Genomic DNA, 18,682 nt, shown 5'->3' with positions numbered 1-18,682 from the left:
GCGACTGCAGCTCTGGAGGAGGCGACTGCAGCTCCTGTAGATTTCACCTGTCTGTGACTGATATTCCGGAGTCAGATGGATATTTAGAATCATTTTATTGTTAGTACAGGAAGGCTCATAGAAGACTTAAAGCTTTACAAAAAATATATATATAACAAAAAAAAAAATGGGGGAAATAAACCCTACGCATTCCCCAGACAGTCACCAAGAAAACTGAGTATCGGGGGCAGAAGTCGGGGCCGCGGATCCCATGATGAAAACATCAAGTCTCTTCTTCCACCCTCCGGACAGATCCATCCATTCTCCGATAGGAGGTAACCATTGCTGCAGAGGGCGGAGAGGGGTGTGCAGTATATAATGGGATAACGCGGGGGCCGGGGGGCGAGCCTCAGACGGTGGTGGGTTCATATAGCGTTATTCATAGGGGCAGACGGTGCTGAATGGCTATGTACGTGATGCAGACGGGGCGACAGACGGGCGAGGAGGGGGCAAAAATAACCAGAAAGAAGGGGACTGATGGGGACCATAAGAAATGAAAGGGGGGTATGAGGGGAGGACATTTAACTTTGCTGCTTCCTCTTCAGAGCCTCCACTAAGTCGTTCTTCAAAGCCTCCTGTTTAGATTTGTCTGCGAACGTCTGGACAGACCTGCAGGGGGCGAGAGAGGCAGAGCATGAGGGCGACACAGGGTGAGGGTGACACAGAGCGTAAAGCTTGTATGGAGGGAAGAGGCCGAAAAACGGGCGGAGCCGCCGAGTCACAAACCGCTGCTCCACTGCGCCCCAGGAGGGCATCGCTGGTACCAGGCTGTACATTCGTCCTATCGCATTCATCAAGGAGGTCACACGCCTCCTCCCCTCGCCCGACGGGCCACACCGCCTCCTCTCGCTCGATGTGCCATCTCACGCCGCCGTCCCCTCGCCCGACAACTCACGCCGCCGTCTCCTCCCCTCGCCCGACAACTCACGCCGCCGTCTCCTCCCCTCGCCCGACAACTCACGCCGCCTCCTCCCCTCGCTCGACAACTCACGGCCGCCTCCTCCCCTCGCCCAATGGATCACGCCATCTCCTTCCCTCCACTGTCGGGTCACGCCGCCTCCTTCCCTAGCCCGACGGGTCACGCCGCCTCCTCTCCTCCCTTCCACTGTCAGGTCACACCGCCTCCTTCCCTCGCCCGACGGGTCACACAGCCTCCTCTCATCCCGTCGGGCCACACTGCCTCCTCTCCCCCATCAGGTCACGCCGCCACCACCTCCCCGCCTCACCTGACGAGTCACAGACTAAATCTATGTGTCCAAGTTCAATCAGAGAAAGTATAGAAATGTGACGAGACAATTCCCCTCCAGAACTCGCAGCATTTACGTCATTTTCCTTATAGAAACTATTATTCCGCTGGCTTCACCTGCAGCTGCCTGACGTTGTGCTCACAGATGGACCTCTCTCATACAGGTTCTTTGGTTATCACAGTCCTCTGTGTGGTCCGCCTCATCCTCCGGGGGGCGCTGCGAGTTACCCACCAGTCACCGCACCCCAGAGAGAGAAGAGGCGACTCACCGTTCGTACAGGAGCAAGGACTCATCTGTCCTCTAATGGCGGCCAGCAGGGGGCAGTGTGTGACTGGGGGCATATTTGGGGGTAAATCCGGTCCGTCCCACTGTCAGGACATCTGTCATTGTATGATTGCTTTCCCACCTTCTAACGCTTACCGTCAGGGAAGGGAATGATCCCTTGTATATTTATCTACATTCTCTCGGCTGCAGGTTTGTTACTATTGCGCCCAGACAGGACAATCGTCCGATGCAGCCCTTCGCTCACAGATACAACGGTAACAAACCCTCAGCTGCGGGAAGGACTAGTTCTGAACGAGCGTTTGGCTTCAGGACGTGAACACTTAGCATTTCCATTTGCCAAGAGAGAGCTGAGATCTTGAGAACAGCGCGGGACGGAAACACCGGAAAGGTCCAGAAAGGCCTAATGTACAAGGCCGGCAGCAGAAAACGCCCCGTAATCAGTGCGGAGCTCGGCTCTCTCGCAGCAGTGACGTAAAGCGTCACCCGGAAGCCACTAAAACCAATCACTGCTGACTGATAATGGGCCGGGCCCCATCAGCGTCTACTCTACTATGAGGGGCTCTCTGTATCATACGCCGTCCCCCCCGACATATCAATGTACCTAGAATAGGAACAAGACCCTCCCCCGGTGATATCCGCAGCCCATCCCCCACACACTACATGGCGTTAGATTTCATGCGTAAACGCCACACTGGGATTAGTCACTCCGTGCAGACGCCGTCCCCAGAAGTGCCCCCACATCTATGCACAGCGGGCGCGAGTAGCTGAGAATACTAGCGCTATCCCTTTAAGAAGCCTGTGCTCGAGCGCAGGTGGGTCCGCGCTGCTCTCGTCCTATCCTGCCATGCACAACACTGGTGATACGCGAGCCGCCCACGGCCATGCAGAACGTGAGGTCACCCCCGGGCACACCATGCGGACACCGCCAGTCTGCATCAGGGGAGCGGTGCCGGCAGACGACGGGCAGTGGGTACCTGGACTAGTTATCGGGCTGCAGGAGGATCTGGCGTTGTGTCAGCACCTGAGACAGCTCCCGCTGGAGTTGCCTAAACTTAACGTTGTCGGGGATTGCGTCTATAGATCTACAGCGTCCGGCGGAGGAGAGAGAAGAAGCGGCATGAGACTGCGAGCAAACACGAGGGAGAGAGGGGAGCAGAGAACGAGGGACGCGAGGAAGAGGAGGAGAGAAAAAAAGCGGTATGAGACTGCGAGCAAACACGAGGGAAAGAGGGGAGCAGAGAACGAGGGCCACGAGAGAAGAAGCGGCATGAGACTGCGAGCAAACACGAGGGAAAGGGGAGCAGAGGACGAGGGACGCGAGGAAGAGGAGAGAGAGGAAGCGGCATGAGACTGCGAGCAAACACGAGGGAAAGAGGGGAGCAGAGAACGAGGGATGCGAGGAAGAGGAGGAGACAGAAGAAGCGGTATGAGACTGCGAGCAAACGCGAGGGAAAGAGGGGAGCAGAGAACGAGGGATGCGAGGAAGAGGAGGAGACAGAAGAAGCGGCATGAGACTGCGAGCAAACATGAGAGAGGGGAGCCGAGAACGAGGGACTGGAGGAAGAGGAGAGAAGAAGCGGCATGAGACTGCGAGCAAACACGAGGGAGAGAGGGGAGCAGAGAACGAGGGACTGGAGGAAGAGGAGAGAAGAAGCGGCATGAGACTGCGAGCAAACACGAGGGAGAGAAAGGAGCAGAGGACGAGGAACGCGAGGAAGAGGAGGAGAGAGAAGAAGAGGAGGAGAGAGAAGAGGAGGCATGAGACTGCGAGCAAACACGAGGGAAAGGGGGGAGCAGAGGATGAGTGACGAAAGGAAGAGGAGGAGACAGAAGAAGTGGCATGAGAATGCGAGAAAACACAAGGGAAAGGAGCAGAGGATGAGGGACGCGAGGAAGAGGAGAGAAGAAGCGGCATGAGACTGCGAGCAAACGCGAGGGAAAGAGGGGAGCAGAGAACGAGGGATGCGAGGAAGAGGAGGAGACAGAAGAAGCGGCATGAGACTGCGAGCAAACAGAGAAGGGAGCAGAGAACGAGGGACTGGAGGAAGAGGAGAGAAGAAGCGGCATGAGACTGCGAGCAAACACGAGGGAGAGAGGGGAGCAGAGGACGAGGGACACGAGGAAGAGGAGAGAGAAGCGGCATGAGACTGCGAGCAAACACGAGGGAGAGGGGAGCAGAGAATGAGGGACTGGAGGAAGAGGAGAGAAGAAGCGGCATGAGACTGCGAGCAAACACAAGGGAGAGAAGGGAGCAGAGGACGAGGAACGCGAGGAAGAGTAGGAGAGAGAAGAAGAGGCATGAGACTGCGAGCAAACACGAGGGAAAGAGGGGAGCAGAGGACGAGTGACGAAAGGAAGAGGAGGAGAAAGAAGAAGTGGCATGAGAATGCGAGAAAACACGAGGGAAAGGAGCAGAGGATGAGGGACGCGAGGAAGAGGAGAGAAGAAGCGGCATGAGACTGCGAGCAAACACGAGGGAGGAGTAGGACAGAGCTGCGGGAAAACACAGGTGTAGGAGAAGAAGGAACGGGCACAAGGAAGAGGGAAGAAGCACGGATATGACTGTGACCAAACTCAGGGAGAGAACAGCCACAATGATGGCAGTGACTGCAGGACACAGTTAATGGTTGCGAGGATCATCCCGCGGCCGGGCTGTAAGTGACCACACGGGGTGCGGTAAGGTACCTGAGCCCGTTGACTATGTCCTTGGTTTTCCCGAAGTAAATCTCGTTGAGGGTGCTCCTGATTTTGTTCTCCATATCCTGAGGAGAAAAAAAAACAAAGATTATTGAACAAAGGAGACAAAACCCAAAAGAAAGACGTTTGCAGGCGCGAGGGTCCGAAACTGACAGGAGCTGCAAGGGCCGAATATCGTAAGCTCCACAATCAGGACTTTAGGGTGGGAAACTCTCCCCGTCTCCCACCCCTCATCTCCCCGTATACAGGGATAGCACTGCCCCCATTCTCCCCATGTGCCGGGACCCCTGGTCTCCCTTTGAGGTACAGTATTTCCTTCTCACCTCCACCAGCCGCCCAATATTTGCTATGTGCGGGGAGGAGTCGCTCACGGTCTCGTCCTTTTCCATCTAAAAGAAAGAAGTTTCTGATGAAAAACAGAAAAACAATCTGGCAATTTTAACCCTGCGGTGGCATGCCCCGTGGCTGGCGCTGCGGGCGGTCACTTACCTGCCGGGTCAGGCTGCCGCCCAGGTTCATGGTCCCGGAGCCAGTCTTGTTTGTCTGCAGCCAGAGCATCACAGTGGAGGTCAGCTTATAATGAGCGGTGCGGCCGCTCGACTTCTCCTGCCAAGACAAGGACGAGACGTGAGCCGGGGTCAGCCTCGCGCCCAGACGTGCCCCGGGTGGCCACAGGGGGCGCCGTTACCTGCACTTCCACCACGTGGATGGAGTCCCAGCATCCTTTGATCTTCTTTGAACCATCTCCAGCTTTCTTGATAAGGATCACTCCGGCAAATCCGTGGTCCAGATCCCAGAGATACACGGAGGAGACGCCACCTTCAAAATACCTGTGGGAGCAAGATACCGGATCATAAGTGGCTCCAAAAAAGGATCATCACATGGGGTGAATGTGACGAGGTGGAAGACAACCCCCAACATCCGCAGGACCCATCACCTGAATGCCCTTAGCTGCCGGACAGACCTGACCGCGTAGTAATCTCAGCGGGAGATGAGGCGGACGCCGTCCCACGGTCACAGCGCTTCAGCCCTTTGTAACAACACGTGAGGAGCGGCGGTGGTGAGGCAGCAGGGGATGGGGGCGATGGCGGGGGATGGAGGCGGCGGGGTTTGATGTGGTCGCCACTGATGAGATTTTACATAACGGCTTTTGTAGGTATGTGAGGAATGTGCTAAAGCGATGTCTGGAAACCGCACAAATCCCCCCGAAGACGAGTTAACCGACATAACAGCAACCACATGGCAGAGCCGAGCCTGCGAGGCCTCAACCCACACTGCTGGCATGCGGCACATGGGCGCCCAGCGAAGGGTTAAAGGAACAAAACCGCCCCATTAACACAAAGAATAACTCATCACAAGCAACGGAAGAGAATCCCTCCAATAAGTAAAGATCCGACACAGGATCCCCCAATACCCAGGTCATCGTTCCGATGCCCAGAGCGGCGGCGACATCACCTCCGGTGCCAATAGTGTCGGCGACATCGCCCCCGGTAATCCTGAAACCTGACAATCAGTGTCAGAATCCTGTACCCTGAGTGTCAGCATCATCATCCCGTACCGAGACTCAGCGTCATTACCCCGAGTGTCGGCGTCATCACCCCGTCCCCGAGTGTCGGCGTTCCACCATGTCTCTGCACACTTGGTATTCTACTGTATCTCTGCTTCATCCTCATCTAATAGGAGCATCTGTTACTGACCGCAGAATGATTGTTGTGTCCCAAAATGACAGCAGCCGACCCGATCAGGTATAAGCAGTGAAATTCAGTCAGGGAGGCGCAGGTGCAGCCCCCCGGCCAACATGTCAAGACCCTGGAGTCAGAGCCAGCGAACATCTACACATCTGAGCTGAAACCTGAGCAGGAGGCCGTGTCCCCGACTCACACCAGCCGAGCGCTCACCAGTACAGACCAGTATGAGGAGGGCACTGCTCTTGTGGGCCCCACACTAACATACCAAAATCACACTGCAGGATCAACAAGATAAGACTGAGGGTCAATCAGTTGGTGAACAGCTAAGACTAAACTACAACTCCCAGCATGCTCGGCTGAAATCCACCCCGGGAGACATCTCCATAAACCACGCAGTTCCAGAGTATCCTCCTGTATTATACCCCAGAGCTGCACTCACTATTCTGCTGGTGCCGTCACTGTGTACATACATTACACTACTGATCCTGAGTTACATCCTGTATTATACTCCAGAGCTGCACTCACTATTCTGCTGGTGCCATCACTGTGTATATACATTACATTACTGATCCTGAGTTACATCCTGTATTATACTCCAGAGCTGCACTCATTCTGCTGGTGCCATCACTGTGTACATACATTACATTACTGATCCTGAGATACATCCTGTATTATACTCCGGAGCTGCACTCACCATTCTGCTGGTGCAGTCACTGTGTATATACATTACATTAATGATCCTGAGTTACATCCTGTATTATACTCCAGAGCTGCACTCACTATTCTGCTGGTGCAGTCACTGTGTACATACATTACATTACTGATCCTGAGTTACATCCTGTATTATATCCAGAGCTGCACTCACTATTCTGCTGGTGCAGTCACTGTATACACACATTACTGATCCTGAGTTACATCCTGTATTATATCCCAGAGCTGCACTCACTATTCTGCTGGTGCCATCACTGTGTATATACATTACTACAATACATTACTGATCCTGAGTTGCATCCTGTATTATACTCCAGAGCTGCACTCACTATTCTGCTGGTGCAGTCACTGTGTACATAAATTACATTACTGATCCTGAGTTACCTCCTGTATTTGTATTATACTCCAGAGCTGCACTCACTATTCTGCTGGTGCAGTCACTGTGTACATGAATTACATTACTGATCCTGAGTTGTATCCTGTATTATACTCCAGAGCTGCACTCACTATTCTGCTGGTGCAGTCACTGTGTACATACATTACTGATCCTGAGTTACATCCTGTATTATACCCCCGAGCTGCGCTCACTATTCTGCTGGTGCAGTCACTGTGTACATACATTACTGATCCTGAGTTACATCCTGTATTATACCCCCGAGCTGCGCTCACTATTCTGCTGGTGCAGTCACTGTGTACATACATTACATTACTGATCCTGAGTTGCATCCTGTATTATACCCCAGTGCTGCACTCACTATTCTGCTGGTGCCGTCACTGAGTACATACATTACATTACTGATCCTGAGTTACCTCCTGTATTTTACTCTAGAGCTGCACTCACTATTCTGCTGGTGCCGTCACTGTGTACATACATTACACTACTGATCCGGAGTTACATCCTGTATTATACTCCGGAGCTGCACTCACTATTCTGCTGGTGCAGTCACTGTGTACATACATTACTGATCCTGAGTTATATCCTGTATTATACTCCAGAGCTGCACTCACTATTCTGCTGGTGCCATCACTGTGTATATACATTACATTACTAATCCGGAGTTACATCCTGTATTATACCCCAGAGCTGTACTCACTATTCTGCTGGTGCAGTCACTGTGTACATACATTACTGATCCTGAGTTATATCCTGTATTATACTCAAGAGCTGCACTCACTATTCTGCTGGTGCAGTCACTGTGTACATACATTACATTACTGATCCTGAGTTACATCCTGTATTATACCCCAGAGCTGCACTCACTATTCTGCTGGTGCAGTCACTGTGTACATACATTACTGATCCTAAGTTACATCCTGTATTATACCCCAGAGCTGCATTCACTATTCTGCTGGTGCAGTCACTGTGTACATACATTACATTACTGATCCTGAGTTACATCCTGTATTATACCCCAGAACTGCACTCACTATTCTGCTGGTGCAGTCACTGTGTACACACAATACTGATCCTGAGTTACATCCTGTATTATATCCCAGAGCTGCACTCGCTATTCTGCTGGTGCAGGCACTGTATACATACATTACATTACTGATCCGGAGTTACCTCCTGTATTATACCCCAGAGCTGCACTCACTATTCTGCTGGTGCAGTCACTGTGTACATACATTACATTACTGATCCTGAGTTACATCCTGTATTATATCCCAGAGCTGCACTCACTGTGTACATACATTACATTACTGATCCTGAGTTACATCCTGTATTATATCCCAGAGCAGCACTCACTATTCTGCTGGTGCAGTCACTGTGTACATACATTACATTACTGATCCTGAGTTACATCCTGTATTATACCCCAGAACTGCACTCACTATTCTGCTGGTGCAGTCACTGTGTACATACATTTCATTACTGATCCTGAGTTACCTCCTATATTATACTCCAGAGCTGCACTCACTATTCTGCTGGTGCAGTCACTGTGTACATACATTACATTACTTATTACATTACTGATCCTGAGTTACATCCTGTATTATACCCCAGAACTGCACTCACTATTCTGCTGATGCAGTCACTGTGTACATACATTACATTACTGATCCTGAGTTACATCCTGTATTATACCCCAGAGCTGCACTCACTATTCTGCTGGTGCAGTCACTGTGTACATACATTACATTACTGATCCTGAGTTACATCCTGTATTATACTCCAGAGCTGCACTCACTATTCTGCTGGTGCAGTCACTGTGTACATACATTACATTACTGATCCTGAGTTACATCCTGTATTATACCCCAGAACTGCACTCACTATTCTGCTGGTGCAGTCACTGTGTACATACATTTCATTACTGATCCTGAGTTACCTCCTATATTATACTCCAGAGCTGCACTCACTATTCTGCTGGTGCAGTCACTGTGTACATACATTACTGATCCTGAGTTACCTCCTGTATTATACTCTGTATAGGAGATGTCTTTATACAGGCTTGCTGACTGTTTCCTGCAGAATAGTGTGTGCTGCAGTACTGTCAGTGGTGAGGATTTGTCGCAGTGGGTTCTACCCCAGGTTGTCAGCCATACGATGCCGCCTGGTGCAGTTACGGGTGCCGGCCGCAGGTCTCTCCTGACGCAGCGTGAATCGTGTGTATTATAGTGTTATGTTTGGGGTCCGTGCATTTCCCGGAGTCGGGGGCCGATTTGTATGGAGATCTCCATAGGAATAGAAGAATACACAGCGCTGCGGGTCCCCCGGGGCCCGACACTCAGCCGCGCGCTCTGCCAGGCAGCTGGAGAAACGCTTGTAGGCTGTGATGCGCAGACCGCACTCGCCGGTGACCTCATAATGACATCACGCTGCCTGCGCTGGGCCGCTGCCACCGCTCCTGCGTTGCCCTGGTGCTCGACTACCAAACAAACGAATCTGGATGCAATCATCATCCCACGCAGTGGCGCCCTTCCCCCACATCCCCGGCAAGAGACGACCTACAGGTCGCGGTACTGGTCGAAGGCGTTGTTGGCTTCCACCTCCAGCTTGCGCAGACGGGCGGACGGCATGGCTCCATCTTCCAGAGGAGGGTCGTACTTATTGCTCCACGGTGACCTGCGTGTAAGGAAGGGGAGAGGGGGAATTAAAGGGGCGCTCCAGGGGTTGGCTCAGATCACACCGAGCAGCCTGCGGCACCGGGGGTTACCTGTAGGAGTCACCATCTCTGTTGTAGTCGCACAGCAGATAGTCTTTGCCCACCACCTTGTCCCGAGCGATCTTCAGGGGTTGATCCACTGAGGACAAGAGATCTTCACAGAGACTGGGGACCTGCAACACAACCCCACACTTTACAGCAAGCAGTAAAGCGAGAACAGCAGGTGACCAACTCACCAGGTTAAAAGGTATGCAAATTAGATCTTGTGGACAAGTCAGAGGAGGACGAGGAGCCAGAGGGGGCGAAGAGGAGGAGCCAGAGGGGGCGAAGAGGAGCCAGAGGGGGCGAAGAGGAGGAGCCAGAGGGGGCGAAGAGGAGGAGCCAGAGGGGGCGAAGAGGAGGAGCCAGAGGGGGCGAAGAGGAGGAGCCAGAGGGGGCAAGGACAGGGAAAAGGAGGAGAAGGAAGAAGAGGGAAAATAGAAATAGGAGAATTTGGAAAAGCAGAAAAAGGAGGACTTCTCCAATAAAATGAACTTTGCTTATTCTATTACACCAGCAAAAGATAAGAAAGACATGAACAGAGCAGACACATCAAAGGCTGTGGCCACCCTCTGCCTGCAGACAGCTCCACCAGCTCCCAATAAAAGAGGAATGCTCTGCGATTAGTGCGCCCAGAGCAGCGGTCACATTCCTGCACCTTGTACAGTCCTGGCAGAGGCCTAATGAGCTTAGTCTAGAAGAAAAGAGGAGAAAGGCGGGAACGGGGAAGGGGGGGGGGTATTAGTTAACTCTTCAAAAACCACAAATTTCAGAAACGAGAACCATGACATACTAAAAAATGTAATCTATAGTTCTATAGGGTAAACGGCTCTAGGGAATCTGAGGGACAACCAATGAGGCGTCACCAGCAGAATAGTGAGTGCAGCTCTGGAGCATAATACAGGAGGTAACTCAGGATCAGGAATGTAATGTATGTACACAGTGACTGCACCAGCAGAATAGTGAGTGCAGCTCTGGGGAATAATACAGGATGTAACTCAGGATCAGTAATGTAATGTATGTACACAGTGACTGCACCAGCATAATAGTGAGTGCAGCTCTGGGGTATAATACAGGATGTAACTCAGGATCAGTAATGTATGTACACAGTGACTGCACCAGCAGAATAGTGAGTGCAGCTCTGGGGAATAATACAGGATGTAACTCAGGATCAGTAATGTAATGTATGTACACAGTGACTGCTCCAGCAGAATAGTGAGTGCAGCTCTGGAGTATAATACAGGATGTAACTCAGGATCAGTAATGTAATGTATGTACACAGTGACTGCACCAGCAGAATAGTGAGTGCAGCTCTGGAGTATAATACAGGATGTAACTCAGGATCAGTAATGTAATGTATGTACACAGTGACTGCACCAGCATAATAGTGAGTGCAGCTTTGGAGTATAACACAGGATGTAACTCAGGATCAGTAATGTATGTACACAGTGACTGCACCAGCAGAATAGTGAGTGCAGCTCTGGGGTATAATACAGGATGTAACTCAGGATCAGTAATGTAATGTATGTACACAATGACTGCACCAGCAGAATAGTGAGTGCAGCTCTGGGGTATAACACCGGATGTAACTCAGGATCAGTAATGTAATGTATGTACACAGTGACTGCACCAGCAGAATAGTGAGTGCAGCTCTGGAGTATAATACAGGATGTAACTCAGGATCAGTAATGTATGTACACAGTGACTGCATCAGCATAATAGTGAGTGCAGCTCTGGAGTATAATACAGGATGTAACTCAGGATCAGTAATGTAATGTATGTACACAGTGACGGCACCAGCAGAATAGTGAGTGCAGCTCTGGAGTATAACACAGGATGTAACTCAGGATCAGTAATGTAATGTATGTACACAGTGACTGCACCAGCAGAATAGTGAGTGCAGCTCTGGAGTATAAAAAAAAGGATAAGCTTTGTATGCACACAGTGACTCTGCCATCTCGAATACATACAGCAGGTGAAATAACTATTGAACCCGTCACCAGTTTTTCAAGTAAATAAATTTGTAAAGGTGTTATTGACATGAAATTCTCACCAGGTGTCTGTAACAACCCATCCAATCCACATAGGCAAAGAAATCAAACCATAGATGTCCATACATTGAAGTTATGAAGAATCTAGTTATGGAGAAACTAGTCGCAGGCATTGCTCAGGTGTGATTTTCTCCCATTCTTCCACACAAACACTCTTTACATCCTTCTGTGGGCTCCTTCTATGGACTCTGAGCTTTAGTCCCTTCCATACATTTTCTATAGGATTCAGGACCAGTGATTCGCACGGACATTCTAGCAGCTTTATTTTCTCTCTCTGAAACCAATCGAGAGTTTCCTTGGCTGTGTGTTTTGGGATCTTTGTCTTGCCACGGAGGTTGCATGGTGGGCATGCATACAGGCCATAGAGGATGCGTGGTGAGCGTGCATACAGGCCATGGAGGCTGCGTGGTGAGCGTGCATACAGGGCATGGAGGCTGTGTGGGGAGCGTGCTTACAGGCCAACCATGGAGGTTGAGTGCATTAAAGTTTTCTATGAAATAATCGAGCCTGACGATTCCAGGTCTTTCTGCAGGTCTCCACAGGTGTCCTTGGACAACTCTCCTGCTAATTATTTTCACTCCTCTGATTGAAATCTTGCGGGGAGCACCCGTCATGGCCAGTTTATGGTGAAATCTTGCGGGAAGCACCTGGTCGTGGGCGGTTTATGGTGAAATCTTGCAGGCAGCACCTGGTCGTGGCCGGTTTATGGTGAAATCTTGCGGGAAGCACCTGGTCATGGCCGGTTTATGGTAAAATCTTGCAGCAGCGCTCAATAGAACCTTCAGTATCTTAGAAATTCTCATGAGACCTTCACAACCTTATTGTAAAACATACTGATGATATTGGTTACGAGACAGCTCACTGGTTTCACCCATCGAAATATTTCTTGTGTGTCAGCTAAGTTATGAGACACCTTCTTATAGGCCATCAGGTCAACCAGCTGATATTATTTGTCACCAAGTGGCAGGATTGCTTTCTAATTACGGATAGATCTCAGCCGATATCAGGAGTTTCCAGGGCTTTTTGCTCCTCTCTCTCTTTATGTGTTCAATACTTTTGCCTGTGTCATTTCTCATTATTACACATAATTTATGGACATCTATAGGTATTTCTTTCCTGCGTGGATTGGATAGTTTGTTACCAACATCTGGTAAGAATTTCATGTCAACAGCACCTTTGCATTTTAACCGTTATTTCACCTGCTATACATGACGTCAGTGAACCATGCACAATGGCAGCTATCACTACGGACTGGATGTAATGCACCTGGCTCTGTGATGAGGGGGAAGGTGGCAGACTTGGGTGGGCCGAGATCACGCGCAGGTCATGTATGAGTGCGGTGTGGACAGATCGGCTATCAGCGGTGAGAGGATGGGTGGTACGGCGAACAGAAATCTCCGGATGTCGCGGGGGTGGAGGTAACAATGAAACTTAAGAAAGTCTTCAGGGGACATTCAGAGAGGAGGAAAACAAAGACAACAAATTGAGAGATGTTAATGAGATTCTTGTACCGTGCGTGGAACAAGGTTCCTCTTGTCGTCCCCGGGGCCGCGGCCCCTCCGCCAATCACTCAGCCAGGTAGCTGAACAAACTTAATTAAACTTAACCACTTGTAAACCGATCGTGCAAGACTGCGGCCATTGTCCTGGCCAGAAACCAGATCCCAGCAGAGATGGCGAGCTGGGATATGGACCAAGAGGGAAATGTGAGCGTCCAGGCGGGGCCGGCCGGCAGGTGGGAAGTGGAACGGGGGCTCAGACACGGCTTGATAGATCTGCGCACAATGGGGCCCGGCCGTTTCTGACAATCGCTCTCCTCCTACAACATTTATGTGCGGCAACGATAAATGAAGGAGCCGGGGACAACCCCGACCTGTAAGAGATGGAAGAGCAGGGGTCGGGAAGGATCGGCAGGTGGCCGGGAAGGATCGGCAGGCAGCAGGAAGATCAGTTCGCGCTCCCAGACTCTGAGACGTTGGGTTGAGGGTCTTGCTTCTACCTGGAGGTGATTTACTCCCCCCCCATAGATAAAGGCCGCAGTCCCCGGCTCCATTAATCAGACATAGATGAGCGCTCTGGCCCAGTTCCCACCTGTCTCGCTCCGGCTTATCTGGATCACAAGACGTGTGACTGACAGGGCGGTTAATGTGATCTAATTATCAGCTCCGGGAACGTGACGCGCCAGGAGGCCCCACTAATGGTGGTAAACAGTCTGGGGAGGCGGCTAGTCACAGGTTACTGTACTCTCACTACAAAGCTCAGCCTAACGGGGAGAGAGCACTCTCATCATGTAAGAGCCGGGAACTGGAGCATCACTCCCAGCAGGCACAGTCAATGTGAGTGCAAGATCCCAGACCGGGAGGGAAGCCTGCCACATGTAGAGTGTTAGTAAAACCACACAGGATGGTAGGAGGGACAGAAGTCGGACGATCAGGTTCTTACCAAGTCAATGAGGTCACTGAGGTTCTTCTCAATCTGTTGGGGAGGGAGACGCCTCATCAAGTCCAAGGCACAGTCCAACTGCTGGTCACTCTGAAAGATAAAATGTACAGAAATATTAGTTATATTATGAGACGCCTGACGCTTAACATAAATCCCAGCGAATGCTCCAGGACAGAACAGACAGCACCATGAGTGGCAGTGACCCCTAAGTCACCAGTTTCCTGACGCCTGTCCCTTCCTGACAGTTTTACACTGGTGTTTCGGAGCTCGGTCCAGTAGGAGCACGGGCGGGGGCGCTAGTAGCATTGGCATCCAGCAGGTGGCGCTGGGTTCCTGCCAGGCTCCTTGGTGCAGAACAGATGAGTCTGGGGTCAGCACTGTGTGTGGATACGCCCAGCGCTGGCAGCGTTCACCCATAGCCCTGCAGGGGGCGCCCCCGGGGTACCTGCACACAACACTGCCCAGCATCCTCTATAAAATAATGGGGATAAACCTCAGGGACTAGTCGGGCGAAGAAACTGGTCCCAGATCTAATCAGAGCCCCCACTCCGTACAGAGCCCACCACCCTCGCCCCACACACCCTGGGATTATAATGCAGGGTCCCCCAGAACCAGTGCAGCCACAATTACTAGCAGGGCTTTCCCTGACAGGTGGTGGAAATCGGCAGAAACGTGCAGCAGCTCTGGATGTGAGCGGAGCATAGGACGTCACATTAGTCAGCACTAAACTAAAGAGGAAGAGAAAGTCTAAAGGTCAAAAGAAGCAGGAAGAAAAGTCAGGCGATCAATGTATGTAAGAAGATACAAAAAGTGGAAATGACTGTAGAGAAGAGAAGACCGGCAGGGAAGCCTCGCAGTTATCAGCCAGTGACCCCACATCACTGTCACTTCAATGTAGAAGACCCTGCAGCGACTGAGGCAGCGCTGGGAGCGAGCGAAACCTGCAGGGAGCAGAACCTGGGACCCCCGACACCTGCACATATCACACCGAGGATATCAGGAGCGACACGACCCGAAAATCTCTGCACAGATCAGCCGAATCCAACCAGGAGCAAAGAGGCACTGATGTATAATTATATATACAGGACAGGAGGAGTGGTACTGTGCAGTGTATATATACAGGAGGAGTGGTACTGTGCAGTGTATATATACAGGACAGGAGGAGTGGTACTGTGCGGTTTATATATACAGGACAGGAGGAGTGGTACTGTGCAGTGTATATATACAGGACAGGAGGAGCGGTACTGTGCAGTGTATATATACAGGACAGGAGGAGCGGTACTGTACAGTATATATATATATATATATATATATACAGGACAGGAGGAGTGGTACTGTGCAGTGTATATATACAGGAGGAGTGGTACTGTACAGTGTATATATACAGGACAGGAGGAGTGGTACTGTGCGGTTTATATATACAGGACAGGAGGAGTGGTACTGTGCAGTGTATATATACAGGACAGGAGGAGCGGTACTGTACAGTATATATATATATATATATATACAGGACAGGAGGAGTGGTACTGTGCAGTGTATATATACAGGAGAAGTGGTACTGTGCAGTGTATATATACAGGACAGGAGGAGTGGTACTGTGCGGTTTATATATACAGGACAGGAGGAGTGGTACTGTGCAGTGTATATCTACAGGACAGGAGGAGCGGTACTGTGCAGTGTATATATACAGGACAGGAGGAGTGGTACTGTGCAGTGTATATATACAGGACAGGAGGAGTGGTACTGTGCAGTGTATATATACAGGAGGAGTGGTACTGTGCAGTGTATATATACAGGAGGAGTGGTACCGTGCAGTGTATATATATACAGGAGGAGTGGTACCGTGCAGTGTATATATACAGGACAGGAGGAGTGGTACTGTGCAGTGTATATATACAGGAGGAGTGGTACTGTGCAGTGTATATATACAGGACAGGAGGAGTGGTACTGTGCAGTGTATATATACAGGACAGGAGGAGTGGTACTGTGCAGTGTATATATACAGGACAGGAGGAGTGGTACTGTGCAGTGTATATATACAGGACAGGAGGAGTGGTACTGTGCAGTGTATATATACAGGAGGAGTGGTACTGTGCAGTGTATATATACAGGACAGGAGGAGTGGTACTGTGCAGTGTATATATACAGGAGGAGTGGTACTGTGCAGTGTATATATACAGGACAGGAGGAGTGGTACTGTGCAGTGTATATATACAGAACAGGAGGAGTGGTACTGTGCAGTGTATATATACAGGAGGAGTGGTACTGTGCAGTGTATATATACAGGACAGGAGGAGAGGTACTGTGCAGTGTATATATACAGGACAGGAGGAGTGGTACTGTGCAGTGTATATATACAGGAGGAGCGGTACTGTGCAGTGTATATATACAGGACAGGAGGAGCGGTACTGTGCAGTGTATATATACAGGACAGGAGGAGCGGTACTGTGCAGTGTATATATACAGGACAGGAGGAGTGGTACTGTGCAGTGTATATATACAGGAGGAGTGGTACTGTGCAGTATATATACAGGAGGAGTGGTACTGTGCAGTGTATATATACAGGACAGGAGGAGTGGTACTGTGCAGTGTATATATACAGGACAGGAGGAGTGGTACTGTGCAGTGTATATATACAGGAGGAGTGGTACTGTGCAGTGTATATATACAGGACAGGAGGAGCGGTACTGTGCAGTGTATATATACAGGACAGGAGGAGCGGTACTGTGCAGTGTATATATACAGGACAGGAGGAGCGGTACTGTGCAGTGTATATATACAGGACAGGAGGAGCGGTACTGTGCAGTGTATATATACAGGACAGGAGGAGCGGTACTGTGCAGTGTATATATACAGGACAGGAGGAGCGGTACTGTGCAGTGTATATATACAGGACAGGAGGAGCGGTACTGTGCAGTGTATATATACAGGACAGGAGGAGCGGTACTGTGCAGTGTATATATACAGGACAGGAGGAGCGGTACTGTGCAGTGTATATATACAGGACAGGAGGAGCGGTACTGTGCAGTGTATATATACAGGACAGGAGGAGTGGTACTGTGCAGTGTATATATACAGGACAGGAGGAGTGGTACTGTGCAGTGTATATATACAGGACAGGAGGAGCGGTACTGTGCAGTGTATATATACAGGACAGGAGGAGTGGTACTGTGCAGTGTATATATACAGGACAGGAGGAGTGGTACTGTGCAGTGTATATATACAGGACAGGAGGAGTGGTACTGTGCAGTGTATATATACAGGACAGGAGGAGTGGTACTGTGCAGTGTATATATACAGGGGGAGTGGTACTGTGCATTGTATATATACAGGGGGAGTGGTACTGTGCAGTGTATATATACAGGGGGAGTGGTACTGTGCAGTGTATATATACAGGAGGAGTGGTACTGTGCAGTGTATATATACAGGACAGGAGGAGTGGTACTGTGCAGTGTATATATACAGGACAGGAGGAGCGGTACTGTGCAGTGTATATATACAGGACAGGAGGAGTGGTACTGTGCAGTGTATATATACAGGACAGGAGGAGTGGTACTGTGCAGTGTATATATACAGGACAGGAGGAGTGGTACTGTGCAGTGTATATATACAGGACAGGAGGAGTGGTACTGTGCAGTGTATATATACAGGGGGAGTGGTACTGTGCATTGTATATATACAGGGGGAGTGGTACTGTGCAGTGTATATATACAGGAGGAGTGGTACTGTGCAGTGTATATATACAGGACAGGAGGAGCGGTACTGTGCAGTGTATATATACAGGACAGGAGGAGCGGTACTGTGCAGTGTATATATACAGGACAGGAGGAGTGGTACTGTGCAGTGTATATATACAGGACAGGAGGAGTGGTACTGTGCAGTGTATATATACAGGACAGGAGGAGCGGTACTGTGCAGTGTATATATACAGGACAGGAGGAGCGGTACTGTGCAGTGTATATATACAGGACAGGAGGAGCGGTACTGTGCAGTGTATATATACAGGACAGGAGGAGCGGTACTGTGCAGTGTATATATACAGGACAGGAGGAGCGGTACTGTGCAGTGTATATATACAGGACAGGAGGAGTGGTACTGTGCAGTGTATATATACAGGACAGGAGGAGTGGTACTGTGCAGTGTATATATACAGGAGGAGTGGTACTGTGCAGTGTATATATACAGGACAGGAGGAGCGGTACTGTGCAGTGTATATATACAGGACAGGAGGAGCGGTACTGTGCAGTGTATATATACAGGACAGGAGGAGTGGTACTGTGCAGTGTATATATACAGGACAGGAGGAGTGGTACTGTGCAGTGTATATATACAGGAGGAGTGGTACTGTGCAGTGTATATATACAGGACAGGAGGAGT

At 50.3% G+C, this 18,682-nt stretch overlaps 1 protein-coding gene across 2 annotated transcripts in view; it reads right to left on the bottom strand.

Annotated features, from left to right (window-relative positions):
• Positions 1 to 78: 78 nt before the first annotated feature.
• Positions 79 to 18,682, bottom strand: part of CAPZB (capping actin protein of muscle Z-line subunit beta) — a 38,070-nt gene continuing 19,466 nt past the window's right edge. The window contains exons 2-10 of one of the 2 annotated variants that reach the window (XM_077260303.1): positions 14,306 to 14,395; positions 9,826 to 9,947; positions 9,621 to 9,734; positions 4,957 to 5,098; positions 4,758 to 4,874; positions 4,592 to 4,657; positions 4,257 to 4,333; positions 2,546 to 2,653; positions 79 to 648 (exon numbers count right to left, since the gene is read on the bottom strand). In XM_077260303.1, coding sequence (XP_077116418.1) covers positions 2,551 to 2,653; positions 4,257 to 4,333; positions 4,592 to 4,657; positions 4,758 to 4,874; positions 4,957 to 5,098; positions 9,621 to 9,734; positions 9,826 to 9,947; positions 14,306 to 14,395 — 831 coding nt within the window. In that variant the 3' untranslated portion in view covers positions 79 to 648; positions 2,546 to 2,550. The remainder of the gene's footprint in view (positions 649 to 2,545; positions 2,654 to 4,256; positions 4,334 to 4,591; positions 4,658 to 4,757; positions 4,875 to 4,956; positions 5,099 to 9,620; positions 9,735 to 9,825; positions 9,948 to 14,305; positions 14,396 to 18,682) is intronic. The other variant, XM_077260304.1, reaches the window with a different exon arrangement.

Source organism: Ranitomeya variabilis, chromosome 4 (assembly GCF_051348905.1).
Source record: "Ranitomeya variabilis isolate aRanVar5 chromosome 4, aRanVar5.hap1, whole genome shotgun sequence".
Classification (NCBI taxonomy): domain Eukaryota; kingdom Metazoa; phylum Chordata; class Amphibia; order Anura; family Dendrobatidae; genus Ranitomeya; species Ranitomeya variabilis.
Note: the sequence above shows the minus strand (reverse complement) of the source record. Positions and strands in the feature narration are given on the sequence as shown.